Genomic DNA, 20,547 nt, shown 5'->3' with positions numbered 1-20,547 from the left:
TTTATTTAAAGCACAGATTACAACAATAAAGAAAACAAATGTGTGTCTTTACGTCTTTAACACGTCTACACACGTCTGTATTTAACACGTCTACACACGTCTGTACACGAGTGTTATGGGTCGTTCTCTCTGAACCCAATCACACGACACCAAACCGGGTTAAACTTTAGCCAAAACGAGGCGTAGTTTAATAGAAAAACACAGAAAAACTCCCACAGGGAATTAAAAACCTTCCTCACAGGAAACTCAGAACTTCTTCACACCTCACGTATTTTTGGAAATATTTGTAAATATCTATTAAATATTATCCGTTTATTTTGTGTTTACTACTTTTTTTCTCTCTTGTACATAGTCTTTTTCTACTTTTTATATTGCTGTTTTTTATTATTTAACTATTTATGGTAATTTCTATTTTACATTTTTTGTATAAAGCGTGTGTGTTTTGGCTGCTGCACGACTGAATTTCTCCTCTGGGAGATCAATAAAGTCTACTATTCTATTCTATTCTATTCTATTCTATTCTATTCAAATAACTCAAAAATCACAGAGAGAAAAAAACCCACCAGCAAACTAACAAACAAACCAACAAAGCTCAGAGTTAACAAAACAAACCAGCAATGAACAACTGGCAGCCCCTCTTTAACCTTTAACCTTTAACTTCTCCTCCTGATGAGCTGACGAGCTGCAGGTGGTTTAAGGCTGATTTATGGTTCCGCGTTACACCAACGCAGGGCCTACGCCGTAGGTTACGCGGCGACGCGCACCATACGGCGCGCGTCGCCGTGTAACCTACGGCGTACCGTACGGCGTAGGTTACGCGGCGATTTAACGTGGAACCATAATTCAGCCTTCACAGCGTGACTCCACTGTCCGCCGGCTCGTGCTCGTCGCCGCGTGCAGCTCCTCGCCACGCCGACTCCGCGCTCATATATTGAAAACATTTATAAAGCCCATATATTTATAAAGCCCCGCCTGGCCGAGCCCTAACACTGAGGCCGTGGTAGATTTAGGTTACACGCGGACACGCGGCACTGTTGACTTGTTTTCCCTGCCGACAAGATCACTTGATCTGGTCAAATCGCAGCCTTTGCGGTTAGAAAATCTCGTTTTATCACATCGCGATATTATCGGAAATGCAATTAATCGTTCAGCCCTACTAGAACCTCTAACCCGGTTCTCTGGTTCCAGAACCTCTAACCTGGGCCCGGTTCTCTGGTTCCAGGTGGTCCAGGTCTTCGTGGGGCTGCTGGGAGTTCTGTTCAGCCTGACCGCCGCCTACTCGCCGGCGCTGATCCGCTACGCCCCGCTGGCCTCGGCCGCCGCCGTACGTACAACCTTCAGTTCCTATTCTGTTGAGGCTCGGGTTACAGTTCCTGGTCTGTGAGAGTTCCTGGTCTATAACAGTTCCTGGTTTCTTACAGTTCCTGGTTTCTTACAGTTCCTGATCTCTCACAGTTCCTGGTCTCTTACAGTTCCTGGTTTCTTACAGTTCCTGGTCTATAACAGTTCCTGGTCTCTTACAGTTCCTGGTTTCTTACAGTTCCTGGTCTCTTACAGTTCCTGGTTTCTTACAGTTCCTGGTCTCCGGGTCTCTGGCCGTGGCTGCAGGCAGACGGACCTCAGTGGTTCTGGTGAGTTGGTTGTTTTTTACGTTAAATTGATTAAGTTGGACTTGAGACGTCTTTGTTTCTCTAAAAGTTCCTGCTTATGTATGACCGCACGAAGTTCCTACTGACGTACGAAGTTCCTACTGACGTACGAAGTTCCTACTGACGCACAAAGTTCCTACTGACGCACAAAGTTCCTACTGACGCACAAAGTTCCTACTGACATACGAAGTTCCTACTGACGTACGGAGTTCCTACTGACGTACGAAGTTCCTACTGATGCACAAAGTTCCTACTGACGCACAAAGTTCCTACTGACGCACGAAGTTCCTACTGACGTACGAAGTTCCTACTGATGCACAAAGTTCCTACTGACGTATGAAGTTCCTACTGACGTACGAAGTTCCTACTGACGTACGAAGTTCCTACTGATGTACGAAGTTCCTACTGACGTACGAAGTTCCTACTGACGTACGAAGTTCCTACTGACGTACGAAGTTCCTACTGATGTACGAAGTTCCTACTGACGTACGAAGTTCCTACTGACGTACGAAGTTCCTACTGACGTACGAAGTTCCTACTGATGTACGAAGTTCCTACTGACGCACGAAGTTCCTACTGACGTACGAAGTTCCTACTGACGTAGGAACTTCCTACTGACGCACGAAGTTCCTACTGACGTACGAAGTTCCTACTGACGTAAGAACTTCCTACTGACGCACGAAGTTCCTACTGACGTACGAAGTTCCTACTGACGTACGAAGTTCCTACTGACGTAGGAACTTCCTACTGACGTACGAAGTTCCTACTGACGTAGGAACTTCCTACTGACGCACGAAGTTCCTACTGACGTACGAAGTTCCTACTGACGTACGAAGTTCCTACTGACGCACGAAGTTCCTACTGACGTAGGAAGTTCCTACTGACGCACGAAGTTCCTACTGACGTATGAAGTTCCTACTGACGTACGAAGTTCCTACTGACGTACGAAGTTCCTACTGACGCACAAAGTTCCTACTGACGCACAAAGTTCCTACTGACATACGAAGTTCCTACTGACGTACGGAGTTCCTACTGACGTACGAAGTTCCTACTGATGCACAAAGTTCCTACTGACGCACAAAGTTCCTACTGACGCACGAAGTTCCTACTGACGTACGAAGTTCCTACTGATGCACAAAGTTCCTACTGACGTATGAAGTTCCTACTGACGTACGAAGTTCCTACTGACGTACGAAGTTCCTACTGATGTACGAAGTTCCTACTGACGTACGAAGTTCCTACTGACGTACGAAGTTCCTACTGACGTACGAAGTTCCTACTGATGTACGAAGTTCCTACTGACGTACGAAGTTCCTACTGACGTACGAAGTTCCTACTGACGTACGAAGTTCCTACTGACGTACGAAGTTCCTACTGATGTACGAAGTTCCTACTGACGCACGAAGTTCCTACTGACGTACGAAGTTCCTACTGACGTACGAAGTTCCTACTGACGTAGGAACTTCCTACTGACGCACGAAGTTCCTACTGACGTACGAAGTTCCTACTGACGTAGGAACTTCCTACTGACGCACGAAGTTCCTACTGACGTACGAAGTTCCTACTGACGTACGAAGTTCCTACTGACGTAGGAACTTCCTACTGACGCACGAAGTTCCTACTGACGTACGAAGTTCCTACTGACGCACGAAGTTCCTACTGACGCACGAAGTTCCTACTGACGTAGGAAGTTCCTACTGACGCATGAAGTTCCTACTGACGTATGAAGTTCCTACTGACGTACGAAGTTCCTACTGACGTACGAAGTTCCTACTGACGCATGAAGTTCCTACTGACGTACGAAGTTCCTACTGACGTACGAAGTTCCTACTGACGCACGAAGTTCCTACTGACGTACGAAGTTCCTACTGACGTACGAAGTTCCTACTGACGTACGAAGTTCCTACTGACGTACGAAGTTCCTACTGACGTACGAAGTTCCTACTGACGTACGAAGTTCCTACTGACGTAGGAACTTCCTACTGACGCACGAAGTTCCTACTGACGTACGAAGTTCCTACTGACGTACGAAGTTCCTACTGACGCACGAAGTTCCTACTGACGTAGGAAGTTCCTACTGACGCACGAAGTTCCTACTGACGTACGAAGTTCCTACTGACGTACGAAGTTCCTACTGACGCACGAAGTTCCTACTGACGTAGGAAGTTCCTACTGACGCACGAAGTTCCTACTGACGTACGAAGTTCCTACTGACGTACGAAGTTCCTACTGACGCATGAAGTTCCTACTGACGTACGAAGTTCCTACTGATGTACGAAGTTCCTACTGACGTACGAAGTTCCTACTGACGCACGAAGTTCCTACTGACGTACGAAGTTCCTACTGACGTACGAAGTTCCTACTGACGTACGAAGTTCCTACTGACGTACGAAGTTCCTACTGACGTACGAAGTTCCTACTGACGCACGACCGCACGAAGTTCCTACTGACGTACGAAGTTCCTACTGACGTACGAAGTTCCTACTGACGTACGAAGTTCCTACTGACGTACGAAGTTCCTACTGACGTACGAAGTTCCTACTGACGTACGAAGTTCCTACTGACGTACGAAGTTCCTACTGACGCACGACCGCACGAAGTTCCTACTGACGTATGAAGTTCCTACTGACGTACGAAGTTCCTACTGACGCATGAAGTTCCTACTGACGTACGAAGTTCCTACTGACGTACAAAGTTCCTACTGACGCAGGAAGTTCCTACTGACGTACGAAGTTCCTACTGACGTACGAAGTTCCTACTGACGCACGAAGTTCCTACTGACGTACAAAGTTCCTACTGACGCACGAAGTTCCTACTGACGCAGGAAGTTCCTACTGACGTACAAAGTTCCTATTGACGCACGAAGTTCCTACTGACGCATGAAGTTCCTACTGACGTACGAAGTTCCTACTGATGTACGAAGTTCCTACTGACGTACGAAGTTCCTACTGACGCACGAAGTTCCTACTGACGTACGAAGTTCCTACTGACGTACGAAGTTCCTACTGACGTACGAAGTTCCTACTGACGTACGAAGTTCCTACTGACGTACGAAGTTCCTACTGACGCACGACCGCACGAAGTTCCTACTGACGTACGAAGTTCCTACTGACGTACGAAGTTCCTACTGACGTACGAAGTTCCTACTGACGTACGAAGTTCCTACTGACGTACGAAGTTCCTACTGACGTACGAAGTTCCTACTGACGTACGAAGTTCCTACTGACGTACGAAGTTCCTACTGACGCACGACCGCACGAAGTTCCTACTGACGTATGAAGTTCCTACTGACGTACGAAGTTCCTACTGACGCATGAAGTTCCTACTGACGTACGAAGTTCCTACTGACGTACAAAGTTCCTACTGACGCACGAAGTTCCTACTGACGCAGGAAGTTCCTACTGACGTACGAAGTGACGTCAGTAGGATAAGTGACTGACGGGGGCAGCGCAGGTTCGAGTCCCGGCCTGTTGCGCTATACTCCAATGCCTCCTCTACCCGTTTCCTGTCTATCTACTTTCTCAATAAAGCCACTAGCGCCACAAAAACCTTTAAAGAAATAACAGTCCATATTCAAATTTTGAATATTGATATTGAATCGGCTGGCAAAGTATCGCAAAATATATGGATATATCACGATATATATATATATATATATATATATAGATATATAGATATATCGCGATATATCTATATATTGCCATATATCTATATATATATCGCGATATATCCATATATATGGCCATATGTCTATATATATATATCGTGATATATCCATATATTTTGCTATATATATATATATATATATATATATATATATATATATATATATATATATTTATCGCTATATATATATATATATATATATATATATATATATATATATATATATATATATATATTTATCGCTATATATATATATATATATATATATATATATACCGTGATATATATATATATTTATCGCTATATATATATATATATATATATATATTTATATATATATATATATATATATATATATATATATATATATATATATATATATATATATATATATATATATATATATACCGTGATATATATATATATATATATATATATATATATATATATATATATATATATATATATATATATATATATATATATATACCGTGATATATATATATATATATATTTATCGCTATATATATATATATATATATATATATATATATATATATAGCGATATATGTATAGATATGTATATATATCGCGATATATATACATACATCACGCTATATATATATATATATATATATATATATATATATATATATTTATATATATATATATATATATATATATATATATATATATATATATATATATATATATATATATATATACACTGTAGCTTCATCCTCCTCCTCCTCCTCAGGTGTGGGCGTCGCTGCTCTCCAACGTGTCCAGCGTGCTGGTGGCCCTGGGGGGCGTGGCCTACCTGTGCTGCCTGCTAGGCTCCGCCCCCGCCGCCCAGGTGTTGTGTGGGCCCCACTCCCCCAACCCGGAGGAAGACAAGTGGACGAAGCTCTGCATGGGCCTGCTGGGGCCGCTGAACGTAAGCCCCGCCCCCTCCGGTAACACCCCTCCCAGCATGCTCGGCGGCCGTTCCTCCTCCTCTTCTTCTGTGGTTTCCAGGTGGTTCTGTACGGGATCCTGGGCCTCCTGCTGGTCCTGTTCCTCCTGCAGGTCGCAGGACATTTCCACTTTTTTCTCAACATTTTTACTTTTTTCTCGACATTTTTACTTTTTTCTCTCGACATTTTTACTTTTTTCTCTCGACATTTTTACTTTTTTCTCTCAACATTTCCACTTTTTTCTCAACATTTCCACTTTTTTCTCGCCATTTTGACTTTTCTTCCTTATCATTTCCACTTTTTTCTCGTCATTTTTACTTTTTTCTCTCGACATTTTTACCTTTTTCTCTCGACATTTTTACTTTTTTCTCTCGATATTTCCACTTTTTTCTCGTCATTTCCACTTTTTTCTTGACATTTCCACTTTTTTCTCAACATTTCGACTTTTTTCTCGCCATTTTGACTTTTCTTCCTTATCATTTCAACTTTTTTCTCGTCATTTTTACTTTTTTCTCTCGACATTTTTACTTTTTTCTCTCGACATTTTTATTTTTTTCTCTCGACATTTTTACTTTTTTCTCTCGATATTTCCACTTTTTTCTCGTCATTTCCACTTTTTTCTTGACATTTCCACTTTTTTCTCAACATTTCGACTTTTTTCTCGCCATTTTGACTTTTCTTCCTTATCATTTCAACTTTTTTCTCGACATTTCCACTTTTTTCTCAACATTTTTACTTTTTTCTCTCGACATTTTAACTTTTTTCTCTCTACATTTTTATTTTTTTCACGACATTTTTACTTTTTTCTCGACATTTTTACTTTTTTCTCTCGACATTTTTACTTTTTTCTCTCTACATTTTTACTTTTTTCTCGTCATTTTTATTTTTTTCTCTTGACATTTTTACTTTTTTCTCTCGACATTTTTACTTTTTTCTCAACATTTTTACTTTTTTCTCTCGACATTTTTACTTTTTTCTCGACATTTTTACTTTTTTCTTGACATTTTTACTTTTTTCTCTCGACATTTAACTTTTTTCTCTCGACATTTAACTTTTTTCTCTCGACATTTAACTTTTTTCTCGACATTTTTACTTTTTTCTCTCGACATTTAACTTTTTTCTCGACATTTCCACTTTTTTCTCGACATTTCTACTTTTTTCCCAGGTGGTTCTGTACGGGATCCTGGGCCTCCTGCTCGTCCTGTTCCTCCTGCAGGTCGCCGTCGCCGCCGCCGTCTGCGTCTTCTCTGGGAAGGTGATCCGGCGCTACCGGCGCTACCGACCCGTCCAGGTGAGACGCTGAAGCCCCGCCCCCTGACTGAAGCCCCGCCCCCTGACTGGAGCCCCGCCCCCTGACTGAAGCCCCGCCCCCTGACTGAGGCCCCGCCCCCTGACTGGAGCCACGCCCCCTGACTGAAGCCCCGCCCCCTGACTGGAGCCACGCCCCCTGACTGGAGCCCCGCCCCCTGACTGAAGCACCGCCCCCTGACTGAAGCACCGCCCCTTGACTCCTTTCTGAAGTTTCTGAAGTTCATTTAATAAGCACGGTTTTAATTATTTTGCGTTGGATCGATGTAGCAAATAAAATCGTTCAGACCATCCAGCTCCTCAACCATCAGTTACTGTTTCACATGAACAGTTCAGGTAAAACTTTAGTTAAAAATATTTAGTTCAGGTAAAAACATTTAGTTAAAAACACTTAGTTCAGGTAGAAACATTTAGTTCAGGTAAAAACATTTAGTTAAAAACATTTAGTTTAGGTAAAAACATTTAGTTCAGGTAAAAACATTTAGTTAAAAACATTTAGTTTAGGTAAAAACATTTAGTTCAGGTAAAAACATTTAGTTAAAAACACTTAGTTCAGGTAGAAACATTTAGTTCAGGTAAAAACATTTAGTTAAAAACATTTAGTTTAGGTAAAAACATTTAGTTCAGGTAAAAACATTTAGTTAAAAACACTTAGTTCAGGTAGAAACATTTAGTTCAGGTAAAAACATTTAGTTAAAAACATTTAGTTCAGGTAAAAACATTTAGTTCAGGTAGAAACATTTAGTTCAGGTAAAAACATTTAGTTCAGGTAAAAACATTTAGTTCAGTTAGAAACCTTTAGTGCAGTTAAAAACGGCCGTTAAATCAGCAAAAATGTCAGTTTTCTGGATGAATATATTAGTTCCTGATAAAGTAAGTGTGTTAGTGACAGCTCTGCTCATGTACGCATGTGAATGAGTGAACGTTTGTGTGTAAATGAAAGTACAATCTGTATTGAGGTTCTTGCTTCAGGAATCCCGGTCTGTGATTGGATGCTGCCTCGGCGGCGCTGCTGCTCATTTGCATAAAGTTCATATTTTTCAACTTCAAATTGACGTTCTGGACGACTCCAACGCCTCTCGCAGCGCGCTTTCATACAATAACCATAACATACAATATATATATCCCCCCTCACAAAAATAAGAAAAATAGAGAAACATATTTTCTCATCAACAAAACATATTTTACATTTCAAGTAACAAAATAACATATTTGAGCCATTTTTATTTTATTGTCTGAAAAATGGTTCAAATATGTTATTTTGGTATTTGAAATTTTTTTAATTTGTTTTGTTGATGAGAAAATCTGTTTCTGTATTTTTCTTATTTTTGTGAGGGGGATATATATAGTTTTTCGGCACTACCTTGTTCTCTATAGCTGATATAACATGAATTACTCCTATGTGGGATCAATAAAGTTCTTATTTTTACCATCTGAGAAAATTAAATATATTATATTTGGTGCCTAACTGTTTTCCAACTATCTTAGTGCGTGTGTGAATGAATAAATGAGACGTAAAACGTACATTTCTTTGTAGAAAGGTGCTTTATGAAAATAAGTCCATTTACTTGCATTAGTTTACAGCGCAGTCTTGAACATCCAATATGGCGGCGACGTTGACGTATCAGCAGCTCCATGGGAGGAGGAGGAGACATGAATATTGGCCCTTTTCCACTAGTCCCGCCTCAGCTTGGTTCTACCCGCCACGGCCCCGTCTAGCGCTTTTGCACTCGGGGCTGAGACGGGTAGAGCCGCGCCAAGCAGATACTTTTTCGGTAACCATTCTGGCGAGGTTCTAACCGGGCTGAGCCGGGACTATTTCTGACGTCACCACCCTCCGTGCCACTGATTGGTCGGGGGGCCGTCAGACGTTTGAATCAGGAAGCGGGAGTCAGAGCGAGAGCGACTCGCGGCTCGCTGTGATTTTATTATGAAGCGCAAAACGTCTGTTTGGTGATCCAACTCTGAGGTGCAGATGTTCATAAACCTGGTGCTGAGGAGAGAATTAAAAAAGGGATGTAGACGGGCTGTTTTACTCTCAGCCGCTCGCGGCTCCAGCTGATTTCTCATCAGCGCCGACATGAACAAAGCGGTTGCGCAATCGAGTACGTCACAGCAGCTTCACCCCAACCTGCCCACTTCTCCCCTGGGGGGGGAAAAACAAACGGGGACAAAACGGGTAGAGGCGTGACGAGCCGAGTCGGGCTGAGTAAGGACTAGTGCAAAAGGGCCATAGGGTAACAGCAACTCTCCATGTTTGACCTGCAGGTGGAGGCTGATGATGTCAGCAGGCTGCTGACCTCTGCACCTGGATCACCTGATCACCTGATCACCGGTTGACCCTGATCACCTGGATCCCCATCTTTGGTTCTTCTGCTGCTTTCATCAGATATTTTCACTTTAATAACCACAAGTTAACTTCACTGCATTCTGGGTAATTTAGAATCGATGCAGGAGTTAAGGTGGAATCCTCTGAATGTTGAGTTTCAGACTGAATCCACTACAGAGTCAGAATAACTTGCAGTTCCTCTAAAGTTAGTCTCTGTGTTGCATTTAAAGGTCCGTATCAGACGTTACTGTGTTTTAATCATGTTTATAAAGAAGCACAACAGTAACGAACCTTCATCACCGTCTAGCGGAGTGTTAACATTCAGCACTCGGCAGGTCGGACACTTTCATTTCCATCAAACATCGTATTGGTACGACACATTTCCCAGGATTGTTTTCAATAACCTGCTTTCATTGTTTTGAGCGTCATACACACATTTCTATCTCGATATATACATTTATATATAAATTTATAAATATGGTTATGTGTGTGTGCATGTGTGTGTATGATTAAAAATAAAGTTCACTTGGTTAAAAACAACAGTTTTGTGTAGTTTTATTGCTGAATACAAGTCAGTTTCTCACCAAAGCATTTTTACATGTAATTAATGTGATGAAAATATATAATTAAATCAAACCACGGTTGGTTTTTCAAACATTAATCAACAATTTGATCATAAATCTAACGAATATTTTATAATATTTAATTAACGGAACTGAAATCCTTCAAGTATCACACACAAAATTTCTGAGTGTTTTGGATGAAGGTCTAAATTGAAATTATATTAATCAAGTTTGCAAAAGATCAATGAAAATGCTTGGTAAACTGAAAAAGGTTTGTCCCTTGATCCATCGCTCTGCTCACTTGACTTTATTCTAGTTTCCTATTTCCATATATGAATTACTGCAATATCGTCTGCTCTGCAATTTATCCAACTCTTATCCAACAAATTACTGATAATCCAAAAAAGATTGTTAAGAACGATTTCTCAGTCCGGTAGAACCATCTGCACATCTTTTTATGAAATATTCACTATTATCCTTCATAAACTTCATGTTTTTCACTCATGCTTGTTTGTGCATAAGTTTATCAATAGAAAACAAGATCTTCCTGTCACTTTCCAGCAGTTTTTTACTTTTTCATCTGATTTTAATTCATATCCAACTAGTGGCAATCTTCATTTACCCTTCTGTCCAACATCTGCTCATCAATTTAATATTAACATTTAGATCCAAAACTCTGGAATGACTTGAATGTGTCGCTGAAGAAACATTATCTTTTAGCTCCTTCAGAAAGTTATTAAAAAAAACATCTTATTCTGTCTTAACCTCCAATGTCTTTATCTTTAATGTAATCCAGACCTTGTATCCATGTTCTCTCTTATTGATTGATTGATTGATTGATTGATTGATTGAAATCTTTATTTCGAGCATACAGAAAAAAAACCAATTACACAAAATAAAAAAAGAATACAAATAAACAGTCATTAAACAAAATCAAAGGGAAATAATAAACCTTCATTGCCGAAAAGGAGTAGGAGGAAGTAAAAAACTTATGAGGTCCTACCACTTGTTTCTATTTCAATTTTGCTTAAAATTAAAAATAAGAAAAAATAAAACAGCAAGCTTTACTTTATCAAGAAATTATACCTGTTATTACATTATAAAAATATTACAGCACTTAATTGCAATATTATACCTGGGCATTATAAATATAAATATACCTGAGCATTATAAATAAATGATATACCAGAGCAATTATAAATAATATACATATACACATATATATTTTTACGTTTATATTTATAATTTTTTTTTATTTGTTGTACATTATCTTTGTTACTTCATCACAGTTGTTGATGGGAGTGGAACTCTGAACAAGTTCCCTCCATGCACTGTTTTTTGGTTTTAAATTGTGCTAAATAAATAAATGAAATGAAATAAAATATCGACTACGGGCTTTTATTGTGAAGCCCTACCGGAAGTGGATCCGGCTCGCCCCCGGAAGTGCCTGGTTCGTGTTTCAGTAAGTTCTGCATGTTTGTTCAGTGTTACGAGGATATAAATGTCTTTTACTGAACCAAGTACCAGAATGTGTGTTAAAATACCTCTTAAATGAAGCTTTAGCGGCGTTGAGCTTCACCTGAGTCTGCAGACTTAAAGTCTTTTCTAGTTAAACACAAGTAAATGTTATAAACTGTCATTCAAAGCTTCAGATATTCTTCAAAACGACTTATTTTCTTGATTTTCTCTCATTTTACTCGTTTGATTCAACTGAAGTAAATATTGTCACGTTTATACTGAAGTTACAAGAGTTTGTAGTTTAGTTTATAGTTTTATTTATTCCCATTAGCTACAGCAAAACTGCAGCTTTTCTTCCTGGAGTTTCAACACATAAAACACAGAACATTACAACAAAAAAATAAAAGCAAACCTAAAGAGGTAGCGTCTAAAAAAAGAAAGGAAAAACAGAAAATAAAGAAAAAAATAAAAAGTCTTTCCGTTTAACATTTAAATATAAATAAAACAATACATATTCATACATTTTATAACATCAACAATTTCAAACAATGTATAGTTATTATAGTTTGCACCAATTACCGTTTATATTTACAGGACTGTCTCATAAAATTAGGAATATTGTAATAAATTTCTTTATTTTCTGTAATGCAATTTAAAAAAAAAAAAAAAAAAAAAAAAAAAAAAAAAAAAAGTCATCTATTCTGGATTCATTACAAATCAACTGAAATATTGCAAGCCTTTTATTATTTTAATATTGCTGATCGTGGCTTACAGTTTAAGAAAACTCAAATATCCTATCTCAAAAAATTAGAATATTCTGGGAATCTTAATCTTAAACTGTAAACCATGATCAGCAATATTAAAATAATAAAAGGCTTGCAATATTTCAGTTGATTTGTAATTAATCCAGAATGTATGACATTTTTGTTTTTTTAATTGCATTACAGAAAATAAAGAATATCAAAATATTCTAATTTTCAGAGACTGTCCTGTATGTAATGTTTTTTACTGATACCGATAACTTCCTGCTTCTTAAGACCGATACCGGTAACCGATAACATATTCATATTTATACATTTTATAAAATTTAGATTCACCTGTAGTTTCACCTGGAGACAACAGAGATGGAAGTAAACTGCAATCTTTACTGGAGCTTTTATTGTCGGATATTGGAGCTTTTTTTAAATATTATCGGATTTATTGATTTGACGTCATAATTCCTGATATCGGCTCGATAAATATGGGATGGATATTTGTCGTTCAGCCTTAATTATCCTGTTGGTTTACAGCAGCTGTGGTCACGTGACCTGCAGGAGGATACTGGACGAGGATCCTGGACGAGTCATGGATAAAGTCCGGAGGATCCTGGTCTACGTGTCCCGGGACCGAGCGGCTCCGCAGCCGGCCCACTTCGTCCAGGTCGGTCCGGCTACTTTCATTTTACAAAAAAAAGCCATAAGAATAATTAGTAGAAAACAATATAGTCATCCTTCAAATCCATGATTCCTTCAGTTAAAACTGTTGAAATGTCTTGAATTAGTGGAACACAGAATTCTGCTAATTATGTGGAAAGTTCATAAGAACATTTTGCCAATTAATATACAGAAAATAGAGAAAATAAGTATAACTTAAAAGGAACAGAGATCTTTTTAAAAAAAAAACAATATTCAGGACAAAATTTAATGGAACGTTGTGTTTGTGTAAAAGGTTTCAGTTTATGGAACAATCTGGACACAGAAGACAAAGAATGCAAATCAAACATTACATTTAAAAGAATGATAAAAGTCAGTTTGATGAAGAAATATAATTGTTAAGTTAGGTGGGTTTTCTTTTTTTTTCTCTCTCTCTTTTTAGCACCGTTGTCATATTTGTTTTCTTTGAATCAAAAAAGAATACGACTATCTGTGTTTGACGACAGCTATTTTGTGTTATTTTATAACTTAGTTGTAGTTTTGTTTTTTGTTTTTTTTTTATATTACGTTTATTGGAAAGTTTTTTTTTTTTTAAATTGCGTAATTTGTTTTTGTTTTTTTATTATAACATTAATTAAAATTTGATTTCTTAGGAAAAAGGGACAGATCAAATAAGCTTAGTCTTCTTTCTGTTCCCTTTCATTCAAGGAAAGAGATTTGTTGTAATCATATTGAACTGTTTTGTTTTCTTTTAATGAATGAAATAAAGAAAGTGTTTGGTGAACGTTAAGCAGACAGTGCAGGAAGGACTGGACTAGAACACGGTTCTGCTTCCTCTCGTCTCTCAGAGCGTAACGGGCCTCTTCGCCGACGGCGGCGAGGACGAGGTGGAGGTGAGCTGCTGCCTGGACCAGAACCGCTTCCTGCTGTCCGGAGGCCCAGGGCCCCCCGGAGGACCGGCGGGCCCCCGGGTCCCTCTCAAGGTGCTCAGCACGTCCACTATGGGGCTAGAACAGTTTCATAATTTACAAATGCGCACGCCGATCCACAATTGCACAGAACAATTCACACGTGCGTAGGACAAGATACACGAATGTATTTTTGATGCACACACAAATATAACCTGATTTACAAACGTTTTTTTGTCTGTGAGCTGCGCTGCATTTGTGTGTGACTTTTGAGACTTTTGAGACTCCTCTGACGTGACTCGATCCACAAATACGTTTTTTTTAACACTGAAGGATCTGCAATTTATCAGATATCTTCCTTTGTTTCAGCCAATCATAAGAGCAAACCCCACGTGGGGGACGATTCCCTCGTAAACCAATCAGATTAAAGGGGCAGGGACACCTGCTGTTTGAACTGTGTTCGCGTCGTTCGCTTAGAAAAGTGATTAAATATTTCGAGTTGCACAGCAACACAATTTTAAGAAATAAAGACAATTGCCAAAGTCGGTTTTTGTTCTTGACCTTTTTAATCCTTATAGTAGATCAGAAAGTATTTGCCGTTGTGTGTAAGTCTAACACTATTCCATTATTGTTGTAAATATTGGTGAAAATACTTTCTTTTTTTTATCTTTTCTTTTTTTAACTAAAGCTGACTAAATCTGGACTAAAACCTTTTTGAGTTTTCGTCGACTAAATCTAGACTAAAACTTTTTTGAGTTTTCGTCGACTAAATCTAGACTAAAACTATCACATATAGAAATGACTAAAATGTGACTAGAACTAATAAGCATTTTCATCCAAAAGACTAAACTAAAATGGCTGCTGAACCAACACTGCGTCCCCCCCCCTGACGTCCCTCTCTCTCTGTCCAGAGAGCCGCCTCCTGTCCCATCCAGCATCTGTCCCCCGAGGACGCGGCGGCCGTCCCCCCGGAGACCCGGGCCCGGGGCGTGGACGTGGGCGTGGCCGTGCTGCTGCAGACGGCCGGCCAGAGGCTGCTGCTGACCCGCCGGGCCCGGGACCTGCGGATCTTCCCCGGGGTCTGGGTCCCCCCGGGGGGACACGTGGAGCCCGGGGAGACGGTGAGTGTTCCGGCGGGGGGTCGGCGGGACGAACGGGACGACTAACTGTTTAAGCATGAGCTATCCGGGCGACTAACTAGGGTGCTAGGGGTGTAACGCTACACTAATCTCATGATACGATACGATACACGATATTGAGGTCACGATAACGATACGATATTATAGCAGTATTTTTTAACAACCTTGAATGAGGAACATATGACTGGAAAAAATGGTCTTTTATTTGAAAGACACAAAATACAAAACAATACTGTACGTTTGCCCTATTGTTACAGTTTGTAATGCTTTATAACTGTTTAAGTTTTAAAGAGAAAGCCAGGCCAACCATTTTCCACAAACTGAACTAAAAGTAAATGGCAGGTTTACATTATGATCTTCAGTTTCATACAAGTACAAATATTTAGCCACAAACTGAATAGTTTCTCTCATGTAGGATTTGACTTTTTTCTTTTCCAGAAATTTAACAACTAAAATTAAATAAATAAATAAAAGTAAATAAATACATACAATTTTACATCATAAAAAAGATTGATTCATGCTCACCTTATAAGTGTAAGAGGAGATTTATTTTTGTTAAGAAGGTTATTTTGGTAATTCAGGGTTCATTATTTTATAAATATATTCTTTCTATTCTGATGTAAATCAGGGACTATAATGACACTAGTCAGTTTATCTGTAGTGATTAGTCTGTTTTAGATTGGGCGGAGTGATACGCCACAGTACGGCACTAGGTGCTGTGTTGATGTTCTAAAATCCTACACTGTTGAGGGACATTAAAGTACACTGGAACTCAGCAGAAGTTGCCCGCGTGTTTATCCTACTCACCACCCCAAAAAGGTTTAATTTAATAAGGTAAGGCTTAATTCTACACCAGCCTTTCATAAGTAAAAGTTCAGAGCTCAAAACGGGACTAATTTCTTCTGAGCGGAGGAAGATTTTGGTCCGCGGGTCGAGGCGCGGTCGTTACTAGTCAACACAATGGATTAATATTAATAACCCAATATCACGATACAGTTTGTCACCTCCACGACACGTATCGTGACGTTTTTGTATCGCGAAACTTCGTGGCACGATATATTGTTACACCCCTACTAACCGCGCCTTAGTTGCCACTTTGCTTTTATTCTATATCATTGATTTTCACTGTCTGCATTACTTTTATACTTTTATCCTTTTATTTCCTACATTGCTTTTATTCTATATCGTTGCACCTGCTGCAGCCACACGGTGATGGTTGTACTGTAAACTAGAGCTGCTATAGGACAGTGTGCTTGGTATGACCTACAACTCAGTGCAGTATTTTTACCTTTTTATATTCAACATTGCTTTTATCCTATCCTAGTAATTGTTCTATAAAGGAATTTAGAACAGAAGTTTGACAAAATTCTGTATTATATCATTGCTATAAACTATAAACCTAAATGTTTCTATATGATCATCTTTATTTATTTGCTATTGTTTATTTCTCTATTTCTCATTGTTCTTAACATGTCTATGTTCCTACTGTGAAGCACCTTGAGTTGCAATTCTTGTATGAAAGGTGCTATAGAAATAAAGTTTATTATTATTATTATTATTATTATTATTCTTACTAACGGTCCCCTGCTGTGCAGCTGCTGCAGGCGGGGCTCCGGGAGGTGGAGGAGGAGACCGGACTCAGACTGGAACCACAGGAAGCTGCTCCGACCATCCTGGGACTCTGGGAGGTGAGTCCCCCCTTAGTGGACATGAAACCAGGACTAGTGGACCTGAAACCAGGACTACTGGTTCTGGTGGTTCTGGTCCACGTTGACCCGTCCTCTCGTCTCCAGTCGGTGTTTCCAGCCTTCCGGTCCAGAGGTCTCCCCCACAGACACCACGTGGTGGTCTACGTGCTGCTGCGGTCGCCGCTCACCCACCTGCAGCTGCAGGTAAACCCCCCCTCACCCCCCCACCCGTAGGTGCTGGTAACCCCAAGTAGGTGCTGGTTCTCCCTGCTGTCACTCACCCCCCCCCCTCCCCCACAGGCCTCCCTAAGCCCCTCCCCCGCCGAGGTCGGCGCGTGTCTCTGGATGGACGTCCGGCTGGCCAGAGCCGTGGTGTCGGCCGCCGACGGGGGGGACGACCCGGGGGACGTGCCGGACACCGTCAGGTATGTTGGTTGGTTGAAGGATGTATAAACTTTGGCTCCATCCACTTTTCCAACCTCGTTCAGGGTCGTTCAGAGGTATTTTCTGGGTCGTTTAGAGGTCAATCAGAATCAGAATCAAGTTTATTAAGTCAGCTTAGAAAACTGTTTTTGACTTCGGATACACCGGCGGCGACACAATGGTATTGTGCGCCTGTTTTTCCAAGGGTAACACTGGGATGGGGGGGGGGGGGGGGGCATCTTCACACTGAGTATAATACACAGTATCAAGGTGCAAAAAACACCTCAGCACACAGGGCAACAGACATCATCACAAGACTTGCATGTGGATGTGTGGGGGGAGTTGGGGGGCGGGGGGAGTTGGGGGGGGGGCTGATAAGAGGGGGGGCCGAGGAAGGCGTTGAGATGAGGGAGGGGTGGTTATCAGCAAGTGTGTGTGTAGCGGTAAGTCCGTGAACTTCGCTCAGAGCTGCTCTCAGCCAATGTCCTTGATTCAATTCAATTCAATTTTATTTATATAGCGTCTAATACAACAGATGTTGTCTCTAGACAAGGAGGAGGTTATCAGGAGGTTATTTGATGTTATCAGGCAGCTCGGAACAGTTCTGAAAACGGGTCCACAGATGTTCCTGGGAGAGGGGAGGGCTAGTGGGGGCAGAGTCACCTTGTTTACATTCCACCAGGGAGATTGTGACCAGAGCGATCGGCCAAAACTGCCCTGTCAAGGCCAGATTATAGAATCAACAATTATATTGCAAAACAGACTCAGTAATTTTCCGTCTGCCTTTAGTCCCTGGTTCATCAATGGCGACTCCAATCAGACGAATTTGTGATCAATTCCCGCCAAGCCGAACTTCCAACTTCTCTAAGGTCTTATCCATCTTACCAATGAGCTCAAAGACCGCCGCTAGCCTGCGATTCTGCTCAAGAATCGCATCCAGCTTACGGCTTTGATCCCCCAACGTTAAAGTCAGAGTGTTGGTCGCCGTGCTTATCCCCTCAGACACGTCCGGCAGCTCTGAAAGAGCCAAAACAGCTGTAGACGACTGTCGAATCCTGCTATCATAAATCCAATTATGAAGGCATCTTCAACGTCCTCGGCAAATCGCCAAACACAACGGTTTCCAGTGTTTGTAGGAATCCATTGTGCCAGAGGAGCAGAAAAAGCGTCCGCCTTCGTCGAGAGCCGGAAGAAGAGAGTCACGGTCGTTCAGAGGTCGTTCAGAGGTCGTTTAGAGGTCGTTCAGGGTCTTAGGGGTCGTTCAGAGGGAATTCCGGGTCGTTTAGAGGTTGTTCAGAGGTCGTTTAGAGGTCGTTCATGGTCGTTTAAAGGTCGTTCAGGGTCGGTCATGGTCGTTTAGAGGTTGTTCAGGGTCGTTTAGAGGTCGTTTAGAGGTCATACAGAGGTCGTTTAGAGGTCGTTCATGGTCGTTCAGGGTCGTTCAGGGTCGTTCAAGGTCGTTCAGAGGTCGTTCAAGGTCATTCAGAGGTCGTTCAGGGTCGTTTAGAGGTCGTTCATGGTTGTTTAAAGGTCGTTCAGGGTCATTCAGAGGTCGTTCATGGTCGTTTAAAGGTCGTTCAGGGTCGGTCATGGTCGTTTAGAGGTCGTTTAGAGGTCGTTCATGGTCGTTCATGGTCGTTTAGAGGTCGTTCAGGGTCGGTCATGGTCGTTTAGAGGTCGTTTAGAGGTCGTTTAGAGGTCGTTTAGAGGTCGTTCAGGGTCATTTAGAGGTCATTTAGAGGTCTCCAGGCTGACTGAACTCCCCTGTTCCCCAGCATGTCCCTGGTCTCCCCCGACGGCTCCCTGAGCAACTCCTCTCTTTCTGGATCCGTCTTCACCAGTCCGGCTCCGACCAGCGGTCCGGACGTGGAGCGGGTCAGCACCGGTACCATCTACGCCCTGGAGAAGTGGCTGCAGAGCCTCCACCCAAACGCTGGTCCCACCGAGGGCTGATCTCGACCCAAACGGCCGTCCTGCCGGGACCGGGACCGGGACCGAGGGCTGATCTCGACCCAAACGCTGGTCCCACCGGGACAGAGACCGGGACCGAGGGCTGATGGGCTCATTCTCCCCTGTACCGCTCCTGAGGAGCAAAGGATTCTGGGAGATAGTTCTCCAGCCAGGTTTATTTCCCCTCGTTACCCGTGACACGTTTCACGTCTTTATCTGTTAAAATGAGTCTTTCTTCTCCAGTAAATCATGATGATTTTAATTAAACATTGTTTTTTTTCTCTATAATGAGGATAAATGTTTTATTTTAAGTGCCACTTCCATCTACAAATACTAAATCTTTAATTGAGCAGATGACCTGCTGCTCAAGTCTTATTTTGATTGTTCAACTTTGATTAAAAAATTGAAAATATATATCTCAATGTGTTTGTTTTGTTTTATTAATTAGTTGAAACAAATTAGGGGTACATTTTTAATACATAATGAATTATGTTCACAGCTACGGAAGAGTATTAGGGCCAGGCAGGAGAAAAATAAAAATAATATTTTAGAGGAGGAAGATTTTTTTTTTCATTATGAACTTCAAGAAAAAAGTCGACGTTTTGACTTTTTTCTCGACATTTCGACTGTTTTCTCGAAGTGCATAATGAAAAAAAATCTTCCCCTCTCAAATATTTTTTCTCCTGCATGGCCCTGATACTCTTCCGTACACAGCAGAATTGTCTGGAAGTAAAAGGCTTTTACCGGTGAAACAGCGCCCCCCTCACTGCCCACCCGCATACATGGGGCTGCGTCTGTGTGGTGGAAGCTGGTACTGCACCCTTGACTGGCCTCCAGAGGAAGCAGGTGAAAGCGATTAAAACTAAACAAGGTTTTAGTTTGAGAGGTGAAACATCGTCCCAACTAACGATTAATATTTCACCAAAACAGAACATTTTTGAGTGTTTCTAAAACTACTTTTTAACATACTTTTGCTGGTTTATTAAATGGAGAAGTTTGGACTTGAAGAATAAGAAAATACCGAGATGGATTTACGATAACGTGAGTAAAAAAAAGCATTTCTGTCTTTTTTTGTCTTAAAAGTCCTGCTAAATGTTG

General features: G+C 40.9%; 2 protein-coding genes across 2 annotated transcripts in view; both read left to right on the top strand.

Moving 5' to 3' along the window:
* LOC133440773 (semaphorin-4A-like) overlaps nucleotides 1-9,919 on the top strand; it is a 63,126-nt gene extending 53,207 nt beyond the window's left edge. Inside the window, exons 16-21 of the mRNA XM_061718091.1 lie at nucleotides 1,223-1,324; nucleotides 1,575-1,631; nucleotides 6,073-6,252; nucleotides 6,333-6,383; nucleotides 7,488-7,562; nucleotides 9,848-9,919. Coding sequence (XP_061574075.1) covers nucleotides 1,223-1,324; nucleotides 1,575-1,631; nucleotides 6,073-6,252; nucleotides 6,333-6,383; nucleotides 7,488-7,562; nucleotides 9,848-9,919 — 537 coding nt within the window. The remainder of the gene's footprint in view (nucleotides 1-1,222; nucleotides 1,325-1,574; nucleotides 1,632-6,072; nucleotides 6,253-6,332; nucleotides 6,384-7,487; nucleotides 7,563-9,847) is intronic.
* Nucleotides 9,920-11,902: 1,983 nt separating this feature from the next.
* On the top strand, nucleotides 11,903-19,452 carry nudt17 (nudix (nucleoside diphosphate linked moiety X)-type motif 17). Its single transcript, XM_061718090.1, has 8 exons — nucleotides 11,903-11,933; nucleotides 13,219-13,348; nucleotides 14,190-14,324; nucleotides 15,161-15,370; nucleotides 16,984-17,076; nucleotides 17,182-17,280; nucleotides 17,377-17,501; nucleotides 19,275-19,452. Exons 2-8 carry the CDS (start codon nucleotides 13,274-13,276, stop codon nucleotides 19,450-19,452), a joined length of 915 nt encoding a protein of 304 aa, XP_061574074.1. The 5' UTR covers nucleotides 11,903-11,933; nucleotides 13,219-13,273.
* The last annotated feature ends 1,095 nt before the right edge of the window (nucleotides 19,453-20,547 follow it).

This window comes from Cololabis saira, chromosome 3 (assembly GCF_033807715.1).
Source record: "Cololabis saira isolate AMF1-May2022 chromosome 3, fColSai1.1, whole genome shotgun sequence".
NCBI lineage: Eukaryota > Metazoa > Chordata > Actinopteri > Beloniformes > Belonidae > Cololabis > Cololabis saira.
Note: the sequence above shows the minus strand (reverse complement) of the source record. Positions and strands in the feature narration are given on the sequence as shown.